Raw genomic sequence first — 18,022 nt, forward strand, 5'->3', positions numbered from 1 at the left:
AGGAGTAGGTAAAGTAGTCTAAAGTGCTTCCATTGTCTAGGACTATAAATAAAGATGGCTTAGACTTTGTATGTCATCTATACAGTTAATTGGTTTTTGGGTTGTTGTTTTTGTTTTGTTTTGTTTTGTTTTGCTTTTCAAGACAGAATTTCTCTGTGTAGCCTTGGCTGTCCTGGAACTCACTCTGTGGACCAGGCTGGCCTCAAAGTCACAGCCAGGCTCTGCCTCCTGAGTGCTAGGATTAAAGGCATGTACCACCACCACCCAGCTCTACAGTTAAATTCTTAGGGGAATTCACAAAGGAATTATAAATAGAATGATTTCTGAGTCAGTAAAGGAGAAAAGGGGGAGAAATTTTAATAAAGATGCTTTAGAATTTCTGTATCAGCCATACAGTTGAAGCCTTAAGGGAATCCACCAAACAGTTATAAATAGAATGTTTAACTTCTCAGTCAGTGAAGAGAAAGTGGGGGAAACTTAGTTAATTGAAAAGGTAAAAGATCCATAAATCAAACTTAATAGAAACACAGGCAGTATGATATTTGTAATAAATTCAGATGGGCTTAGCGGGGCCTGTTCAGCTTTTCAGGAGGTTGAGATGGGAGAATCCCTTGAGCCCAGGAATTTGGGTCAAAGTTGGGAAACCAATCAAACCACCTCTTTTAGAAATTGAATAAATAAATATCATATTATCCTGAGAAATGTTTTAGTTACAGAATATCATTTGTAACAGGCATTATTTAAACATAATAACATAAAAATATTGATAGTAGCCACTGGACATGGTGGCACAAACCTTTAATCTCAGCACTCAGGAGGCAGAGGCAGGTAGATCTCTGTGTACAAGGACAGTGTAGTCTATATAGCAAGCTCCGGGCCAGCCATGGCTCCATAGTAAAACCCTAATATATGGAGAGGGGTGGGGGGAGAGGAGAGAAAGGACTGTGTAAGTACCAAGCAAACTTTTATTAAGATGATATAAAGTATACTTAAGTCAAACAAATATTGATGCTAAAAAGCATTAAAGAAGTCACTAAGTGCTGATTAAAAAGTAACAAGTCACCAAGAAAACAAAGCAATCATAGTATGTGTGCTCCTGAAAATAACCTCAGAGTACATGAAGAAAAAGTGGTGATGCAGGAATTCTTTTCCTAGGAAGATGTGGCAAAGTCTAGCCTCTTCCTTATAAGACCCAGTGACAAAGCCAAGTTCAGCATAGGAATCCAGTGAGTTCATTGGGCATACCTACAGAACAGGGGTGACCTCACAGCAGCTGCACCGCAAGGTCTTCATCCAGCATAGACGATGGCTTCATAGACAGGCAGAACTCCTCTCTCCAGTTACTTCCCCAGCCTATGTACTCTGGTGCCTCAACAGGCCCTAAGACTGTGTGCGGCTATGGGAAAATTGCATCCAAATGACTGGGAGGCCCAGGAGGGAACAGCCAAGTCTCATGAGAGGGCCCTCTGCCCTCCTTCTCTGAGGGAGCAGCAGCAGGCTGCAGCTGCTCTGATGACCGTGGCAGCTGCTTGCTCATTTGACAGCACAACAAAACTTCTTCAATCAGTAGGAAATACTTCCATGGATTTCACTTGGAGATTTGTAAGTAAAGCAGGCAAAAATTCATGTATCAATGAGTATCATTGGTCAACTTTTAAAGCATCTTTCCTACTTTATAGACGCTAGTAGTTTGATAATAAAAATGCTTTAAATACCGTCCATGGTAACAGTGGAACACTAATATACCGAGGACAAATGTTAGTAAATAGCATGAGGGGCTGTTAAGATAGCTCAGTGGGGTAGGTGTTCACTGCCAAGTACCTGACAGCCTGAGCCTTGTATCCCTGACAGCAGCATGGGGGAAGGAATCAACTCTCATAGTTTGTGCTTTAACTACATGTGTGCCATAGCACATACACCACATACCCACACACAAAATAAATAAATGTAACAAAAATTTTAAAGCATGATCTATTTATAGAGGACATTTAAATTTTGCATAAAGGAGAAATCTGTATTAAACTTTTTAAATGGAGAAAGATGAGCATATGCATAGATAAGGTTTAATGTTGCCAGTAATAAAGGTTATTTCTTCCCAAATCACTATAAATGCATTACAGTTCCAGTCAAGATCCCATAAGGTTTTTATAACTTGAAAGGCTGATTAATTCATTTGAGAGATGGAGAAAGAATGCTGAAGAATGACAAGGTAGAGGGACACTTTGAACCAGGTGATCATTTCCTAGGAGAAAAGAGCAGAGTGGAGAGTGAATTTATTTAACGTCTGATCTGCCCAGCTGCCTCACAAAGTAGAGGTGGTCTGAACATTTGTCTCTCCTCTAGGAGCCACCATCACCTTCCCACAACTTCTTCAAAATGGGAATGAAATTAGAAGCTGTAGACAGAAAGAACCCTCATTTCATTTGTCCCGCCACTATTGGAGAAGTTCGAGGCTCAGAGGTGCTCGTCACTTTTGATGGGTGGCGAGGAGCGTTTGACTACTGGTGCCGCTTTGACTCCCGGGACATCTTTCCTGTGGGCTGGTGTTCTTTGACTGGAGATAATCTGCAGCCACCTGGCACCAAAGGTAAGGAGACACCTGTAGTCCCCGGAAACCAGAGCTTAGATGGTGAAAGAAATCCCCCAAGTCTATTGTGGTCAATGTGCCTTTACTAGCACGCCTCACTGTAAGCAGGGGAAGAGTGGGGGATGGCTCCTTAGAGACAAACCAAGGGCCTCCAGGGAGTAATCACTAACAGTGCAGAAGTCAGAGCGAATGAAGCCAGATACCTTCTAAATATGCCAACTTAGAACCAGGTAACTCCTACTTTTGCCCCTAACTCATTTAAAAGTTTGTCATTCTCAGGACAAATGTTTCCTCCAAGCCTTAGGAATTGGATAGTAAGCTGAGAAACACTATTAATGAGCATTTAAGAAATACTGCAACAGGATGAACAAAGTAGAGCCTTTGAAATAAGGCAGTTGAGGATAGGCTGTAGCTTTGCCTGTCACCAACAGTTAATTCACCTCTCTAAACCTCAAATTCCCATTTTTTTAAAATTTAAACTTATTTTTTTTTTAATGTATTCACTTTATATCACTGATTGTAGCCCTCTCCCTGGTCTCCTCCCAGTTTTCCTTCCCCCCAACCTCCCTTCCCCCTCCCCTAGTCCTCAGAAAGGGGGAGCCCTCCTCCTCTACCAACTGACCCCAGCCTATCAATTCTCATCAGGACTGCCCGCATCCTCTTCTTCTGTGGCCTGGCAAGGCCATCCTGCCAGGGGGAAGTGGTCAAAGAGCAGGCAACAGAATCATCCCGTTGCTCTTGCTGGGGACCCACATGGAGACTGACCTGCCTATTGGCTGCATATGAGCAGGGGGCCTAGGTCCTGTCTGTGCATGGTCCTTCGTTGGTGCATCAGTCTCCACAGGCCCTTCTGGGCCCAGATTTGTTGGCTCTGTTGGTCTTCTTGTGGAGCTTCTGTCCCCTCTGGGTCCCTCTATCTCCCAACTCTTCCATAAAACTCCCTGTACTCTGCCCAAAGTTTGTCTATGAGTCTCAGCATCTGCTTTGATCCCCTGCTGGGTGTAGTCTTTCAAACTCCTATTTATAAAGGAACACCCACTTCAAAAAATTCTTGAGAGAAATAAATGAAATCACTTGGACACAATGCCCATATCTGGAAAACAGCAAGCTCCAAGGCAATTTCTAATGTACTTCTGTGGCTATTGTTATAGCTGTATGGCATATTTATTGTTAGTACTAGATTACACACGTTATACTAGACTATTGCTGTGCTATATCATCGTTATTGTAATGCCACAAAATTAACCACTACAATTGGGGGAATATAGTAGCACCAGATACTAAATGAAACATAAACAATGCTTGTAATAATGATAGTGGAGGTCATCTGTTAGTCCCACAAATGTGAGAAGATCATTGACCCGTATCATGGCCAAATTAGTTAAAGCAAGCTTTTTAAATTCATGTACACACGCTGTCTCTTCTTAAAGGCAGGGTTCAAGAGATCAGCATTGGGGCTGGAGAGATGGCTCATTGGTTAAGAGCACAGGCTGCTCTTCCAGAGGACTCAGGTTCAATTCCCACCCACATGACAGCTCACAACTCTCTGTAACTCCAGTTCCAGGTAATCTGACACCCTTACACCAGTGCACATAAAATAAAATTAAATAAACTGGACATGGGTGAAATAAGGGATTTTTTTCTTTTTTCTTTTCTTTTTTTTTAAATTAAAAATAGATATTCTGATTGCTGTTGAGTTTCCCCCCAGATCCTCCCAAATTCCCTGCCCATCAGACTCCACACACTCCCTCTCTGTGTAACAACTATCTAAAAATAATAATAAAATAACAAAAATAATATAAGTATATTAGAATAAGACCTAGGATAAAACAAGCAAACAGAAGGAAGAGAGCCAAGGAAAAAGCACAAGAAACCCATACAGATGCAGAGACACGGACTGATGTATGTATGAACTCACAGAGACTACAGCAGAATGCATAGGGCCAGTATGCATATGCATAGGATGCATATGTCTGAGACAGACGGAGTTCTAGCAGTAAGAGGAGAGGTGGACACAAGCCTACATCCCTAACCCAGAAGTTAATGCCAATTTATAACTGCTCACAAACGAAAAATTAGTTTTCTCTGAGTCACACTGGTATACAAACTACTCTTAAGGGCAGGCCCCATGCCCAGCAGCAGATTGCCAACAAAAAACAAATACAGTTGCATTTTTTGGTTCTTCATCTCATAATGCTTTGCCAAGGAATTATCATCATCATCATCATTATTTTTCAGGTTCTTTGTGAATATTATAGTTTCTGTGAGTGCAAACGTGTGTGTCTCTGCATGTGTATGAGATAAGGGTTGAGGAGTAGTATGTTTCCAACTGGGGCATTTGACAGGCAAATAGGAGTTGTTACAAAAGTGAACATTAAGTTGGTCATAACAACCTCCTGAAACAAAGACATGGCTGCAAGGTGGGCATAACAAGGTAGTCATAACGACTTTCTGAAGCAAAGGCATGGTTGCAAGGTGATCATAACAACTTCCTGAAACAAAGGTATGGCTGCCATTTCCTGAAATAGGAAGTACAGAACAGTTTTTTGTTTGTTTGTTTGTTTTAAATGTAGAATCTTTTAATGAATCTTTAACTACAGATAATTTCATCAGTCCTTAAAAAACAATGTAAGGATTTGCTGTATTGAGAAATATTCATCAAACTTTAAAATATATGTCAAACAAAAAAAAAACCAGTTATTTCCATTAGGGATGATATATCTTCCTTACAATAATATTTTTAGACTTTGACTTAATGACATGTGGTTTCTATTATAAGTTCTGTTGCTAGATATAATTATTTTTTAAATTTTTTTATTAATTTATTCTTGTTACATCTCAATGGTTATCCCATCCCTTGTATCCTCCCATTCTTCCCTCCTCCCATTTTCCCCTTATTCCCCTCCCCTATGACTGTTCCTGAGGGGTACTTTCTCCCCCTGTATATGCTCATAGGGTATCAAGTCTCTTCTTGGTAACCTGCTGTCCTTCCTCTGAGTGCCACCAGGTCTCCCCCTCCAGGGGACGTGGTCAAATGTGAGGCACCAGAGTATGTGAGAAAGTCATATCCCACTCTCCACTTAACTGTGGAGACTGTTCTGACCATTGGCTAGATCTGGGTAGGGGTTTAAAGTTTACCGCCTGTATTGTCCTTGGCTGGTGCCTTAGTTTGCGTGGGACCCCTGGGCTCCACAGAACTGTTTGTAGTTGAAGTTACAGGTGGAGCATATCCTAGTCCTTGAGAAACCAAGAGTTAATTATAAACAGGAATGAATCGACTGTGTCTTTACTATAAAAAGGCTTTCAAGCTCAAGATGGAGGCAGGCTGGTTTATCATATCCAAGAAAGATTTCGAGAAAGATACTCTTAAGTAACAAAAATAATAACCCCATTATCTTAAGTCTAAAACATACCAGTGAATCTTTTGAAAGAACGGAAATTTACCTTATTGTTTCAGGTTTTTTCTAAACATTTATAAAATGCACTCATTAATTAAATATTTGTTAATTGCCTCACTGTAAGCCAAGCTGAGGACTCATCAGTGACACAAATAGACAGTCTTCTACTTTCATGGTAGAGTATGTGTCATAGCATGAGCAAGGTCCTGGCTGCAATATTCAACACATACAAAGAAGGCCATATTTTAAAAGTACATTTTGAAAATTTTTAATATAATAGGCATCCATGGTACCAGTACTGTCATCAAAATAATGAATATGTCTCTCATCTTTCAGAAGTTATCTGTGGAGAGGAATCTTCCTTACTCAGAATTTCTTCTCAGGAAAATTTGTCTGTAAAGTTTTAAATTGAAGCCTAGGAGATAAGAAGGCACCGTCTAGAAAAAGAGAATCCAGGCGCACAGACAGAAGCCCTGACACTGCCGCTAATGACATGCATAAGCAAATGAAGGCCTTCTTACTAGGGCATGCAGGGTTAGGGGAGGCTGCAGAGGCTGGCACTGGCCTGATCATGTGGGGTTTATAAGCCAGAGTGGCAGTTTGGGGCTCTGTTCTAAATTAATTGGGGAACCACATAGGGATATCAGTATTTATGCTAGGTTACATTCATAGCTGCCCTGGGACACATGCATCCTAGCCACAGGTCAGACATATCTACAAGGAGTGAAGAGACTGGGTTTACTGTTTGAAATTACTTTTCAAATATACGAGAACATTTATAGTTAAGTGGCAGAAAAGATAAGTAGCCCTGTGTGGTGGCTCACGCCTTTCATCTCAGCAGCGGTAAAGCAGCAGGGGCAGGCAGATCTCTGAGTTTGAGGCCACCCTGGTCTACGAAGCAGGTCCAGGACAGCCAGGACTACAAGAGAAACCCTGTCTCAAAAAAACCAAGAAAGAAAGAAAGAAAAGAAAAGAAAAATAACCCAACTTTACAATAGGCAAGATGTTCGTTAAAATGAGTAGATAAAAAGGTGTGTGTGTGTGTGTGTGTCAGAGGTGAGGAGAAGTTGTGAGGGGAGGGAATAAAGGAAACATGGCAATAATATAATACTTGTATCATAAAAACAGAAGGCATGACTGTTTGAGGGGTAAGGAAACTGGCAAGAGAGGATGTGAGAGTGCTGTGGGGGAGGGGTGAATAAGAAAAAAGTATAATTATATACAAGAATGAAAATGGCATACTGAAACCCATTACTTTGTATGCTAATTTATAAACAGGCAAAACATTTTGGCAGATATTTCTCCAGATAATATACAAATGTCCAGTAAGGCCTTGGAAAGGTGCTCAGCATCATTCCTCACTTGGGAAATGCTAATCACAGTGCAGTGCCACTTCACACCCTCTCATAGCTGTACCCAACACAGAGATAGTGATGAGTATGGTGTAGAACTATTAGACTCTCCATACATTTCTGGTAAGGTTATAAAATGCTGCAAACATATTAGAAAACAGCTTGAAAGTTATAGTAGCTGGATGTAGTTACTGTGTGACCCAGAATTTCCATTCAAGGTATATACTCTCCAAAAAACAGACATGTCCCTATAAAGCACAAGTGTCTTAGCAGCATTGTTCATTACAGCCCAAAAGTTGAAACAACTTTAATGTTCACATCCAAGGAACAGATAAATAAAATTTGGTATAGCCACTTAATAAAATCTTACTTGGCAACAAAAGAATGAATTGCTGATTTGCTTCAGCACAGCTATACCATACAGCTGTGTTACGTGCAATGAGAATCACTGGGTTTCAGTTAGTGATGCTCGGGTAGAGCGATCTTGGAGCAAGGTGAGAAGAAACAGGCTTTTTAAGCTCAACGACACTCTTTTATATGCTGCAAGAAACATGTCTTGATCAGTGTAAGAAATTTATTGCCATTCCTGAATGGTCTGCAAGGCTCTGCGAAGCAGCAAGTGCCTTGGAATTGTTATTGGAATCGTTTTTGCTTACTTAAGGTTAAAATCATATACACTCTATTCTCCAGGTTGTGTTCAGAAGTAGGTAGACTGATTTCATTCTTTCTTGTCTAGAAAGTTCTGTTCTGTTACTGGAAAATCTAAACCAGTCAGTCAGGCCACTGAGCCAAAAGGGCTGGGAGGTTGTATCCAGCCACTGCCAGCCACGCATCCCTTTCTGACTGCATCCATGCTGACAAGAAGCATGACTCACTGTGTGGCTGATGCTTTCAGGGGAGTGGACTGGCTGCTGGCTGCTTTCTTGTGTCTTTTAGAATGTTATGTGGCAGGTGGCCAGAAAGACCAGGCTCAGAAGACAGACACCACCTTCCATGTGTTCCCGCAATTCCTCTTTCTCTACAGTAATACTTCCCCTCCTCCCTGCCTCAGTAGGTCCCAAAGTGAGAGGTTCAGCGAGCTTCCTGCCCTAAGAAGCAAGTGACACATGTGGAAGGAATGTGATTATGCAATCCACTTCACAAAACAAGATGTTTCCTGTATATAAACCTGTTTGTTCTCCTTTTTGATTATGTCTCCTCCATTTTTCTGCCTTCTGGTCATTAGTATGCAACGTTTAAAATTTCAAAATAAAATAGGAATGTTTCTTGTTGTGGTAAGAAAAAGTAATGTTTACTTAATGTTCTTTCACACATACTGTTTCATTTTATTTTTCCTGTAACTCTAAGTTAGGCATAATTATTTTCAGATACATGTTACTTACAAGAAAACTGAAACTTGAAGTGACTTGGTATGTGACATATGAGTCTATAGGGAGAGACAGCTATCAGGGCAGCACCCTTATACATCACCCCCACACATCACCCCATACTCCGAACTCTTCTCCACAGGCCTGTACTTTTCTTTTCTTTTCTTATCTTTTTTTTTTTTTTCTCTTGAAACAATTCTTTAAATATTTAATAAACCATTTATTTGCAAGTAAATAATGTATGTATATCACACCTAAACATTTAGAAACTAATATCCCATAAGGATATAACCTTAGAACTGTAAATCGGAAATGAAGGCAACTTCACTGAGCTGGGATGCCAACGTTTTATCATGTGGGACCAGTGCTTTTTGTTTTTGATGCTTAAATCAACAATGTCAATACAAAATTATCCTTTGGTCACTCTAAACTTAACAGTCCAGATGATTTTATTTTCTATACTTGAACATGTAAAAAATACAAGGTCATTCAATCAAAGAGGAAGTTTCTTATTATTAATCAAGAGATTAGTCTATGTGGATGTAGAAGTTATTTTAAGATACTATGCTTGTTGGACTGGTTTCTAATCCTAGCCTAAGTGCAGGCCTGAAATTTAGGCAGCCATCAGGAACCATGATCTGAGGCCAAGAAGGTGCTTCTACAGGCCTCAAAAGTTAACCTGGGAGAACAGCGCAACGCTTGTCCCACACTCAGCAATGACAGAAAGCTGGAAAATATGGTGTGTGTCTTTACTTACATATTACAATTCATACCTTTTAAATAAGAACTGTGTTTGCATGTACCTATTGAGAGATCAGAGAACAACTCTAGGGCAGGTACTGCCTCTTTTGGAGCTCCAGGGATTGAGTTCAGGGAACCAAGGCCTGTACTTTTCAAAACTTCATCTGAGATCCAAGATTTGAGCTTCCAGGTCCTGGTAAGAAATATGAAAGAGTATTTATTTACAGACCCCTAAAGTAGATTCTAGGCTCAGTGAAACCACATACCTGTTTTGTCTTCAAGCAAATACTTGTGAATGAGAGAGACTTAAGTAGGGCTTTGAAGAGCCTTAGTCCCTAAAAGTCCCATGTATTAATAATCTTGAGGATAGAAAGCAATGACTCATGACTTTGTTTCCTACTTGATTCCAGACAGTCAGCTCCACTACGCCTCAGCTCTGCCTGTGTAAAGAGAATTGTACATGTGTTCACAGCCTCTCTTTCTCTCCCTTACTAAGCCATGTGTTGCCTGTTAGCTCCTAAACTCGTGGTAGCAGCTACCAAGTATCCAACTAATTCAGGATTCTTGGCTATAAAAAACAAAGGCTTTTATTTATTTTTTTAGTTTGTTTGTTTGTTTATTGGTTTTTTGAGATAGGGTTTCTCTGTGTAGCCTTGACTGCCCTGAACTCACTTTGTAGACCAGGCTGGTCGCAAACTCATAGTGATCCACCTGCCTCTGCTTCCCAAGTACTGGGATTAAAGGCATGCACCACCACCACCCGGCCTTAGTTTATCATTTTAAGTGACACAAAACTAAAATAGTGCGTGCTTTATTTTTAAATGTAAAAAGTAAAAGAAAGAATTCCTCCCCCATGGCATACTGGGATGCTAATCAGGCTTTCAGTCATCATAAGTTATTTGACGTCCCCTTGCTTTGATTTGACACCGGTTTCAATATAGCTTGGCCTCCTCAGTACTTTCATAAGAGGAGCTACATCATACTCGTATTTTTATTTAAAAATCAATATATTGCTATCCTGGATTGTAGTACGCATTCTTCTGGTAACTGAGGCTGTCTGTTCGAGTCCAGTGTCCAGTGGAGATACCACCCTTGAGCACGTTTGCTGACAGGCATGGTGAGCTAGGCTTCTATCTTCATACCTCAAAGCCCATTGCCTGTGACACACTTCCTCCAAGACCACACCTAATCCTTCTGGTACTTCCAAACAGTGCTACTCCCTGATGAGTAAGTATTCAAGTATATGAGCCTATAGGGGCCATTCTTACTCAAACCATCACACACTGCTACAGTTCCTTTCAGGTTCTAAAACACAAAGGAAGTTGGTTAAAATATAATCCTAGACTACAGATGGGAGAGCATAGTGATAAGATCAGCACAGCCAAGGCCAACCTCAGGTCATGCTTGAGTGTTGTTACTAGCTGGGGTATGGTGACCTTGCCTTCAGAGGTACAGTTTTCAGAATAAGGGGACCATTTGTAACTTTAGAGGCCCAGTGTGCCAAAGGACCTTTAACCTAGGTTAAGAGGACTGGAAGTTGAGGATCAAGACAGTTCCAGATTAAAGAACGACTAAACTAAAACCTGAAGAATGAAAAAGTAGAACAGAATTCTAGCTAGCAATGGAAACAGAGGAGTTAGAGGCTCAGAATTTTGTTGTTGGTGGTGGTTTTTTATTTTATTTTTTAAGTGTTTAGATATTTTGTCTTCATGTATGTCTGTGGACCATGCATATGCCTAGTGCCAGTAATGGCCAGAAGACAGCATCAGATATCAGGAGGTGATATTGCTAATAGTGTGAGCCTCCCATGTAGATGCTGGGAGGTAAACCTTGGTCCTGTAAGGAGAACAGCCAGTGCTCTTAACTGCCGAGCCATCTCTCCAGTTCCAGTGGTGGATCTTTAAGACAGGTTCCACTCTGTAGCCCCAGTTGGCCTGGAACCCACTGAGTAGTCCAGGGTGACCCAGAATTTACAACCATTTTCTTGCTTCCTGTGGGCTAAGATTACAAATGTACACTTCTCTACCTGGCTTCCAGGGTTTAAAACAATAAAATAAAGAAGTAAAGTTGAAGACAGAAAAAAAATGAATGTCCAGATTGTAAGAAGAGGAACAGAGCTGAAACTAATGAGGAAGGCACATGAAATGCAAAGCTTCTCATAGTTGGAAGACCTGGCCTTTACCCTACAAGCCTTGAAGACTGTTAAATGGTTTTAAGTGGCAAAGTTCAGGTGTCAGGTTCATTTTCAGGAGAATGAACTTTGGCAGCACAAGGATGGATGTTGTTCAGAGCTGATGGCATCAACTAGCAATCTTCTAATGTCACTGGTATTCCAGGTGACAGAGGAGAAACAGTTCAGAGAGAATGAGATAAGACTGGAGCCATATCTCTCTTTGTTAAGTATGCTAAGGCATAAGGTAGAAAGAGGTGTAGTTATTTTCACAACTGTTTAAGGGTAGTTTATATTTAAGAAACCATTTCTGGAGCCGGGCGTGGTGGCGCACGCCTTTAATCCCAGCACTCGGGAGGCAGAGGCAGGCGGATCGCTGTGAGTTCGAGGCCAGCCTGGTCTACAAAGTGAGTCCAGGACAGCCAAGGCTACACAGAGAAACCCTGTCTCAAAAAAAAAAAAAAAAAAAAAAAAAAAAAAAAAAAAAGAAACCATTTCTGTAAACTGAAATCATTATAAGTCTTCAGTATCACCAGCATTAATGAAGAGCTAAAATTCGCTCTTTCATCTCAAGGAATTTGTTTTTTTTTTTTTTTTAACCTGAACCTACATTAAATGGCACTAGTTTGTTAATGGCATTTTTATATCTGCAGAACACTGAGTAACTGTAGTTATTCAGTAATTTTGTTTGGTGAGATAAACTATACTACTGTACTTTCTAATCTCATCTCACCTTATCCTCATATGACATCATGATTCTGAAATTATTTACTTGATCACAAAAATGGCAGTACTAATGTTTATTGAAGTTGTGTGAGCAGATTAGAAGCCATTTTAACTAGTGTTCTTTTTCTGATTTTGGAAACTTGATGGCCAGCATTAGGAATGGCACACACCACCTCCATGTTTGTAAATACTTAAACACCTATACACCTAGACCACTTCCTGTTTCTGCTCAGCTTCCATTTCTAATGAGCTCTAAGGCATGGTCTGTTCAGCAAACTTCTAATAGTTAGGATGTTTGTCTGGGTCTCTTAAGGAAGCAGTCAATAACCATGCCAAAAAATATTTAAATCTTGGTTTCCCACTTAGCTTTTATAGTCCTGACACGTGGCATATCATAGCTAATAAACTAGTTGTCTCCACCATTTCCCTGAGCTAATATACTATTTCCTCCTTCAATTCACACAAAACACACAGTATGTCATTATTCCAGCTTTGGTCTTGTGATCTTATCACACCTAGTAAACTTGATATATTTCCTTCATATATTTCCCCAACATGTGTAGAGTGTGTATCTTATTAGCAATGTAATGTGAGACTCGGTGGAGTCTTTAGAGAATGTTTAAAGATACATTGAAATTTAAAATAAAAGGTGAGTTTGTAGATGCAGAACACCATAATAAATGGTCTGCTGTGTGATGATTATGTCTAAATTAAAATGCCCAGGCATCCTAATGAAAGGGAATTACAGTGCAGTCATGAAGTATTCAATTTTCATCAGAACAAAATATATATTGTTTCTGTGATGTGAGGTTTGTGCAATGGGCTACTGTTCCATAAATAATCCTCTCTTGATTGTATGCTTAAGGGTATAAATATGAGTAGAAATATGGGGAAATGAGATGTGGTATCCATTCTATATTGAAGCACAGAACCTGGATTTTCCTACTGATTCTACTTATATCTGCTCAGATAACCAACTCTTCTAATACCTTAAGCTGCCCCTCAGTGTTGACAGTCACCAGCTTCTCCCCTTGCTGATACCCAGGTGCAGCAGGTTTGGATATATGTATTAGTATCTTTCAGATTCCTGGAACAGTACAGTGTGATTTAAGCAGTTCACAGGGTTGATCAAAACTGCTGTTTTCCTGAAAATACGATTGACAAGCTTTTATTGAATCATTGACCAGCATCAGTACATACTGACTTATAACACCCCCTACTTTTAAATTTTTTATTTCATTAATTATTTCATAGATAGTATATCTTGGTCCTAACTATCCCTCACTTCCCTGTTCAACTCTTCCAGGGACCCCAGTCATATTTCCCTCCCAACTGTATGTCCTTGTTTTCTATTTGTTTGTTTGGTTGGTTGGTTTTCTACTTAATTTGACCCACTGAGTGCAACAGTGCTGCGTATACATGCATGAGCATGAGCCACCCACTGCAGCATAGGGAATCTAGTATGGAAAAACAACAACAAAAAACAAACAAACAAACAAAAACCTCTCCCTTCCCTAGTAGCCATCAGCTGCTAACAGTTCCTCAGCTGGGGGTAGGGTGGGGAGGCGTGGATGGGTGTTAGGGTACCCTCTCCCTGCTCCATGATGGAATTTTCTTTTTTAAGATTTATTAATGGGGGGGCTGGAGAGATGGCTCAAAGGTTAAGCGTGCTGGCTGTTCTTCCAGAGGTCCTGAGTTCAATTCCCAGCACTCATATGGTAGCTTACAACTGCCTGTCACCTCAGTTCCAGAGGATCTGACACCCTCTCACAGACATCCATATAGGCAAAACACAAATGCAAATAAAATAAGTTATTTTAAAAAAAGATTTATTAATGGGGCTGGAATTTTTAACCGGGTTGATTTTGTGCAGATCTTGTGTAGGTAACCACAGCAACTATACGTTCATTTGTCCAACAGCCACATCATGTCCAACAGTCGGTATTTCACAGCACAACCCCCATCCTATGGCTTCCAGTCTCCATCTCCTCTGTGGAGATGTTTCCTGAGCTCTGGGGAGGTGACAGAGCTATCCCACCCAGGCTGAGGACGACTCAGAGTTACTTAGACTTAGAGCTTAAACCGCCACCTCCAAATAAATTAGTCTTAGGAACACTCTCCCCACCCCAGTTCCCTAGATGATCTGGGAGAAAATATTGTAGTTACAAATGAGCATTTCTGGGTTTTAACAGTGACTGACAGGGGAAAATGTCAACATTTGTATATATCAAGAACACAAGAATTTAGCAAACTCTTAAACAAAGCAATCAAGCAAGAGGTTATGAGGAAAGTATGACACAAAGATAAGAGTTTGATTTGAACAACTCTGAGATTCCATCTTACACCCATCAGAATGGCTAAGATCAAAAACTCAAGCAACACCACATGCTGGCGAGGATGTGGGGAGAGAGGAACACTCCTTCATTGCTGGTGGGAATGCAAACTAGTACAGCCACTTTGGAAATCTATCTGGTGCTATCTCAGAAAACTGGGAATAGGGCTTCCTCAAGACCCAGCTATTCCACTCCTTGGAATATACCCAGAAGATGTTCCAGCACACAATAAGAAAATTTGCTCAGCCATGTTCATAGCAGCCTTATTCATAATAGCCAGATCATGGAAACAGCCTAAGTGTCCCTCAGTAGAAGAGTGGATAAAGAAACTGTGGTACATATACACTATGGAATACTACTCAGCTATTAAAAACAAGGAATTCCCGAAATTTGTGGATAAATGGATTGAGCTAGGAATTATCATAATGAGTGATTTAACCCAGAAGCAGAAAGACTTAAATGGTATATACTCATTTATATCTGCATACTAGCCCAAGGGGCATGTCCCACGAAAGCCTTCACTTACCAGGAAACTGGGACAGAGGGGAGGACATCCTATTGGGACTCTAGATGAGAGAAGCATGGGAGAATGGCAAAGTAGAAGGATCCAGAGGGTCCTAGAAACCTACAAGTAGAACATTATGATAGGCAGATTTGGGCCCAGGGGTCCCGCTCAAACTAAGACACCAGCCAAGGACAATACAGGCGGTAAACTTTAAACCCCTACCCAGATCTAGCCAATGTTCAGAACAGTCTCCACAGTTGAGTGGAGAGTGGGATATGACTTTCTCACGTACTCTGGTGCCTCACATTTGACCATGTCCCCTGGAGGGGGAGACCTGGTGGCACTCAGAGGAAGGACAGCAGGTTACCGAGAAGAGACTTGATACCCTATGAGCATATACAGGGGTAGGTAATCCCCCTCAGGAACAGTCATAGGGGAGGGGAATAAGGGGAAAAGGGGAGTGAGGAAAGAATGGGAGGACACAAGGGATGGGATAACCATTGAGATGTAACAAGAATAAATTAATAATAAAATTTTTAAAAAGAGAGTTTGATTTGATTGTGACAATTAAAACTCATTGTCCTGAGGTTGAAGCTATAGCTCCATGGTAGAGCACTTTCTTAGAACATAAAAGGCTCTGGGATGGGGACCCTTGGTGCCACATTAAAAAAATGATTCTTAGGCTTAGGAAAGCTGGAGTGTATTTATATGACTGTGGCCGAGCAACAGATGCCTCATCACAGTGTTGTCACAGCACCTCTCAGAATAGCCTGGATGGACTTGGACAAATAGGCTAGCAGGCCACCAGCAGTCTTTCTGTATTGCTCTTTTTACTTATAACTTGGGTCAGCTAAGTCTGTCATACCTTTGAGTTTTGGTAGCTTGAGGCTTTTGAAGTTGAGTTGTGACCCCATCATGTATGATTTTAGTTATCTTTCCACTTTTCCACTTAGATGTCTCTGGGAAAATGTGGTGTCTTTGTAGTTGTAAAGGTTCCCTCCCCAGGCTACAAAGATGAGAGTCAGCAGTATAAAATGGAGTCTGTTATGGAGTTCTGACGGGTCAGCTAGCTGGAAGCAGGGGGCAGCCGGCTTTATGCAGAAAACTGAAGTTCAGAGTAATAGAGTTTCAGCCTTGGCAGAGCCCAGAACAAAGCTAACAGAGAGCATACTTGTTACATCACTATACCAGGGCAATGAGACAGTCCTCCCCAGACAGCTTCTCCCCACTTCAGCTATTCTCATTTCACACACACACACATACACGCATACACACACATCTGGATTGTGTTACATTTTATTAATGTGTTTCTAATTCCATATGTTCTGTTGTTGCTGTAGAGAAGATAAAACTAACAACGTCTTCTCTGAGACAGCTATGGCTGCTAAGGATTATTTAGAAAAATATAGAAAGTAGTAGAATCCTAAAATCACTTATTATTGTATAGAGACATGTTTAATTCCTTTTGTTCAGTTTTATATACCATTGTTTCTTTTTAAGTAATGGTATGTTAAACACATTTAGGTATATTTTCTATGACCAATATTGGAGCCTGAAGTTGGGGTCACAAAAATACAAGACTGTCAGGGAAATAGAATATTTTTAAGAACCTTGGCTGCATGCAGACCAAATACTCTTATTTTTAAAATGTATCTTTCATGTTACCAAAACTCTATTAAAACCAACCTGAAAACAGTATCTAAGTTGCACCTTGCCTGCTACCATCATGTTTTCATATGAGAAGAAAAAAAATCCAGCTATCTAAGGGGCCAGTCGGCATTATATACCATACAGATACAATGTTCCTGACTACAATTATTACAGAACAGAAAGAAATAGGTTGGAGGGGGCTGGAGAGATGGCTCAGAGGTTTAAGAGCACTGACTGCTCTTCCAAAGGTCATGAGTTCAATTCCCTGCAACTACATGGTGGCTCACAACCATCTCTTCTGGCCTGCAGGCAGAATGCTGTATACATAATAAATAAATAAATCTTTAAAAAAAAAAAAAAGAAAGAAAGAAATAGGTTGGGGTTTTTTTGCGGGGGGAGGGGCGGGCAATTTTTTATTATTCTTTTATGGATGCTATTGTCCAGGCTTTATCTGGAATTGTGACTGTGGATCTCTAAATAGTCCCTAAGTAAGAGAGTATATGTAATCTGTCCAAAGCCTATGCCTAATGCTTTGGCAACTAAATGAAATGTAGATTAACCTCTGTTATGAGCTTATAATCTACTAAGGACATAAAACAAAGCGTTGGAAAAGTATTCAACATACGGCAAAACCCTGAAGTCAAACACTGCATTATATATTATAGCTATGCAACTAACGCCTACCATGGCTAAAATACAAGCTTAGGAAATGCAGGCAGCAGTGTTGTCCTTTGTAAGTTATGTTTCTCAGAATATAAACAAATAAGCAAGATACAGTTCAGAGTGTTGTGTTTGCCTCATGTGTGAAACCCTGGGTTAAATCCCCAGCACCACAAAAGAAGAAAAAGAGACAGTAATAATTTCTCTGAAAAACAGGCGGTGGGATAAAGGAGAGTGGGAAATAACTCTTGTCAGGTGTTTGGGAAACAGGAACATGGATGTTTATTTTATGTAAGATAATCATGGAAAGCTTCACTAAAAAGTATCATTTGAGCAGATATATTGATCCTTGTCGTTTAATAAGACTTTTCCTGGGGAGATATAACACACAGGTCTACTCACTCCAGATCGGAGATCCCACAACAGACCACCAAAGTCCAACTCGGCGAGCTGGTGAGTTTTATTGGGGTTGTTTACAGGAATATGGGTGAGAGGGTTACTTACCAGGAGCAGAAATGACTCAAAGACAGCAG

At 40.5% G+C, this 18,022-nt stretch overlaps 1 protein-coding gene across 6 annotated transcripts in view; it reads left to right on the top strand.

The window, feature by feature from the left end:
* Scmh1 (Scm polycomb group protein homolog 1) overlaps positions 1-18,022 on the top strand; it is a 90,271-nt gene that overhangs the window by 28,987 nt on the left and 43,262 nt on the right. For all 6 annotated transcript variants that reach the window (XM_051171842.1, XM_051171840.1, XM_051171838.1 and 3 more), the window contains one exon: positions 2,344-2,587. In XM_051171842.1, the coding sequence (XP_051027799.1) occupies positions 2,344-2,587 (244 nt within the window). The remainder of the gene's footprint in view (positions 1-2,343; positions 2,588-18,022) is intronic.

Source organism: Acomys russatus, chromosome 29 (genome assembly GCF_903995435.1).
Source record: "Acomys russatus chromosome 29, mAcoRus1.1, whole genome shotgun sequence".
In the NCBI taxonomy this organism is placed as follows: Eukaryota; Metazoa; Chordata; class Mammalia; order Rodentia; family Muridae; genus Acomys; species Acomys russatus.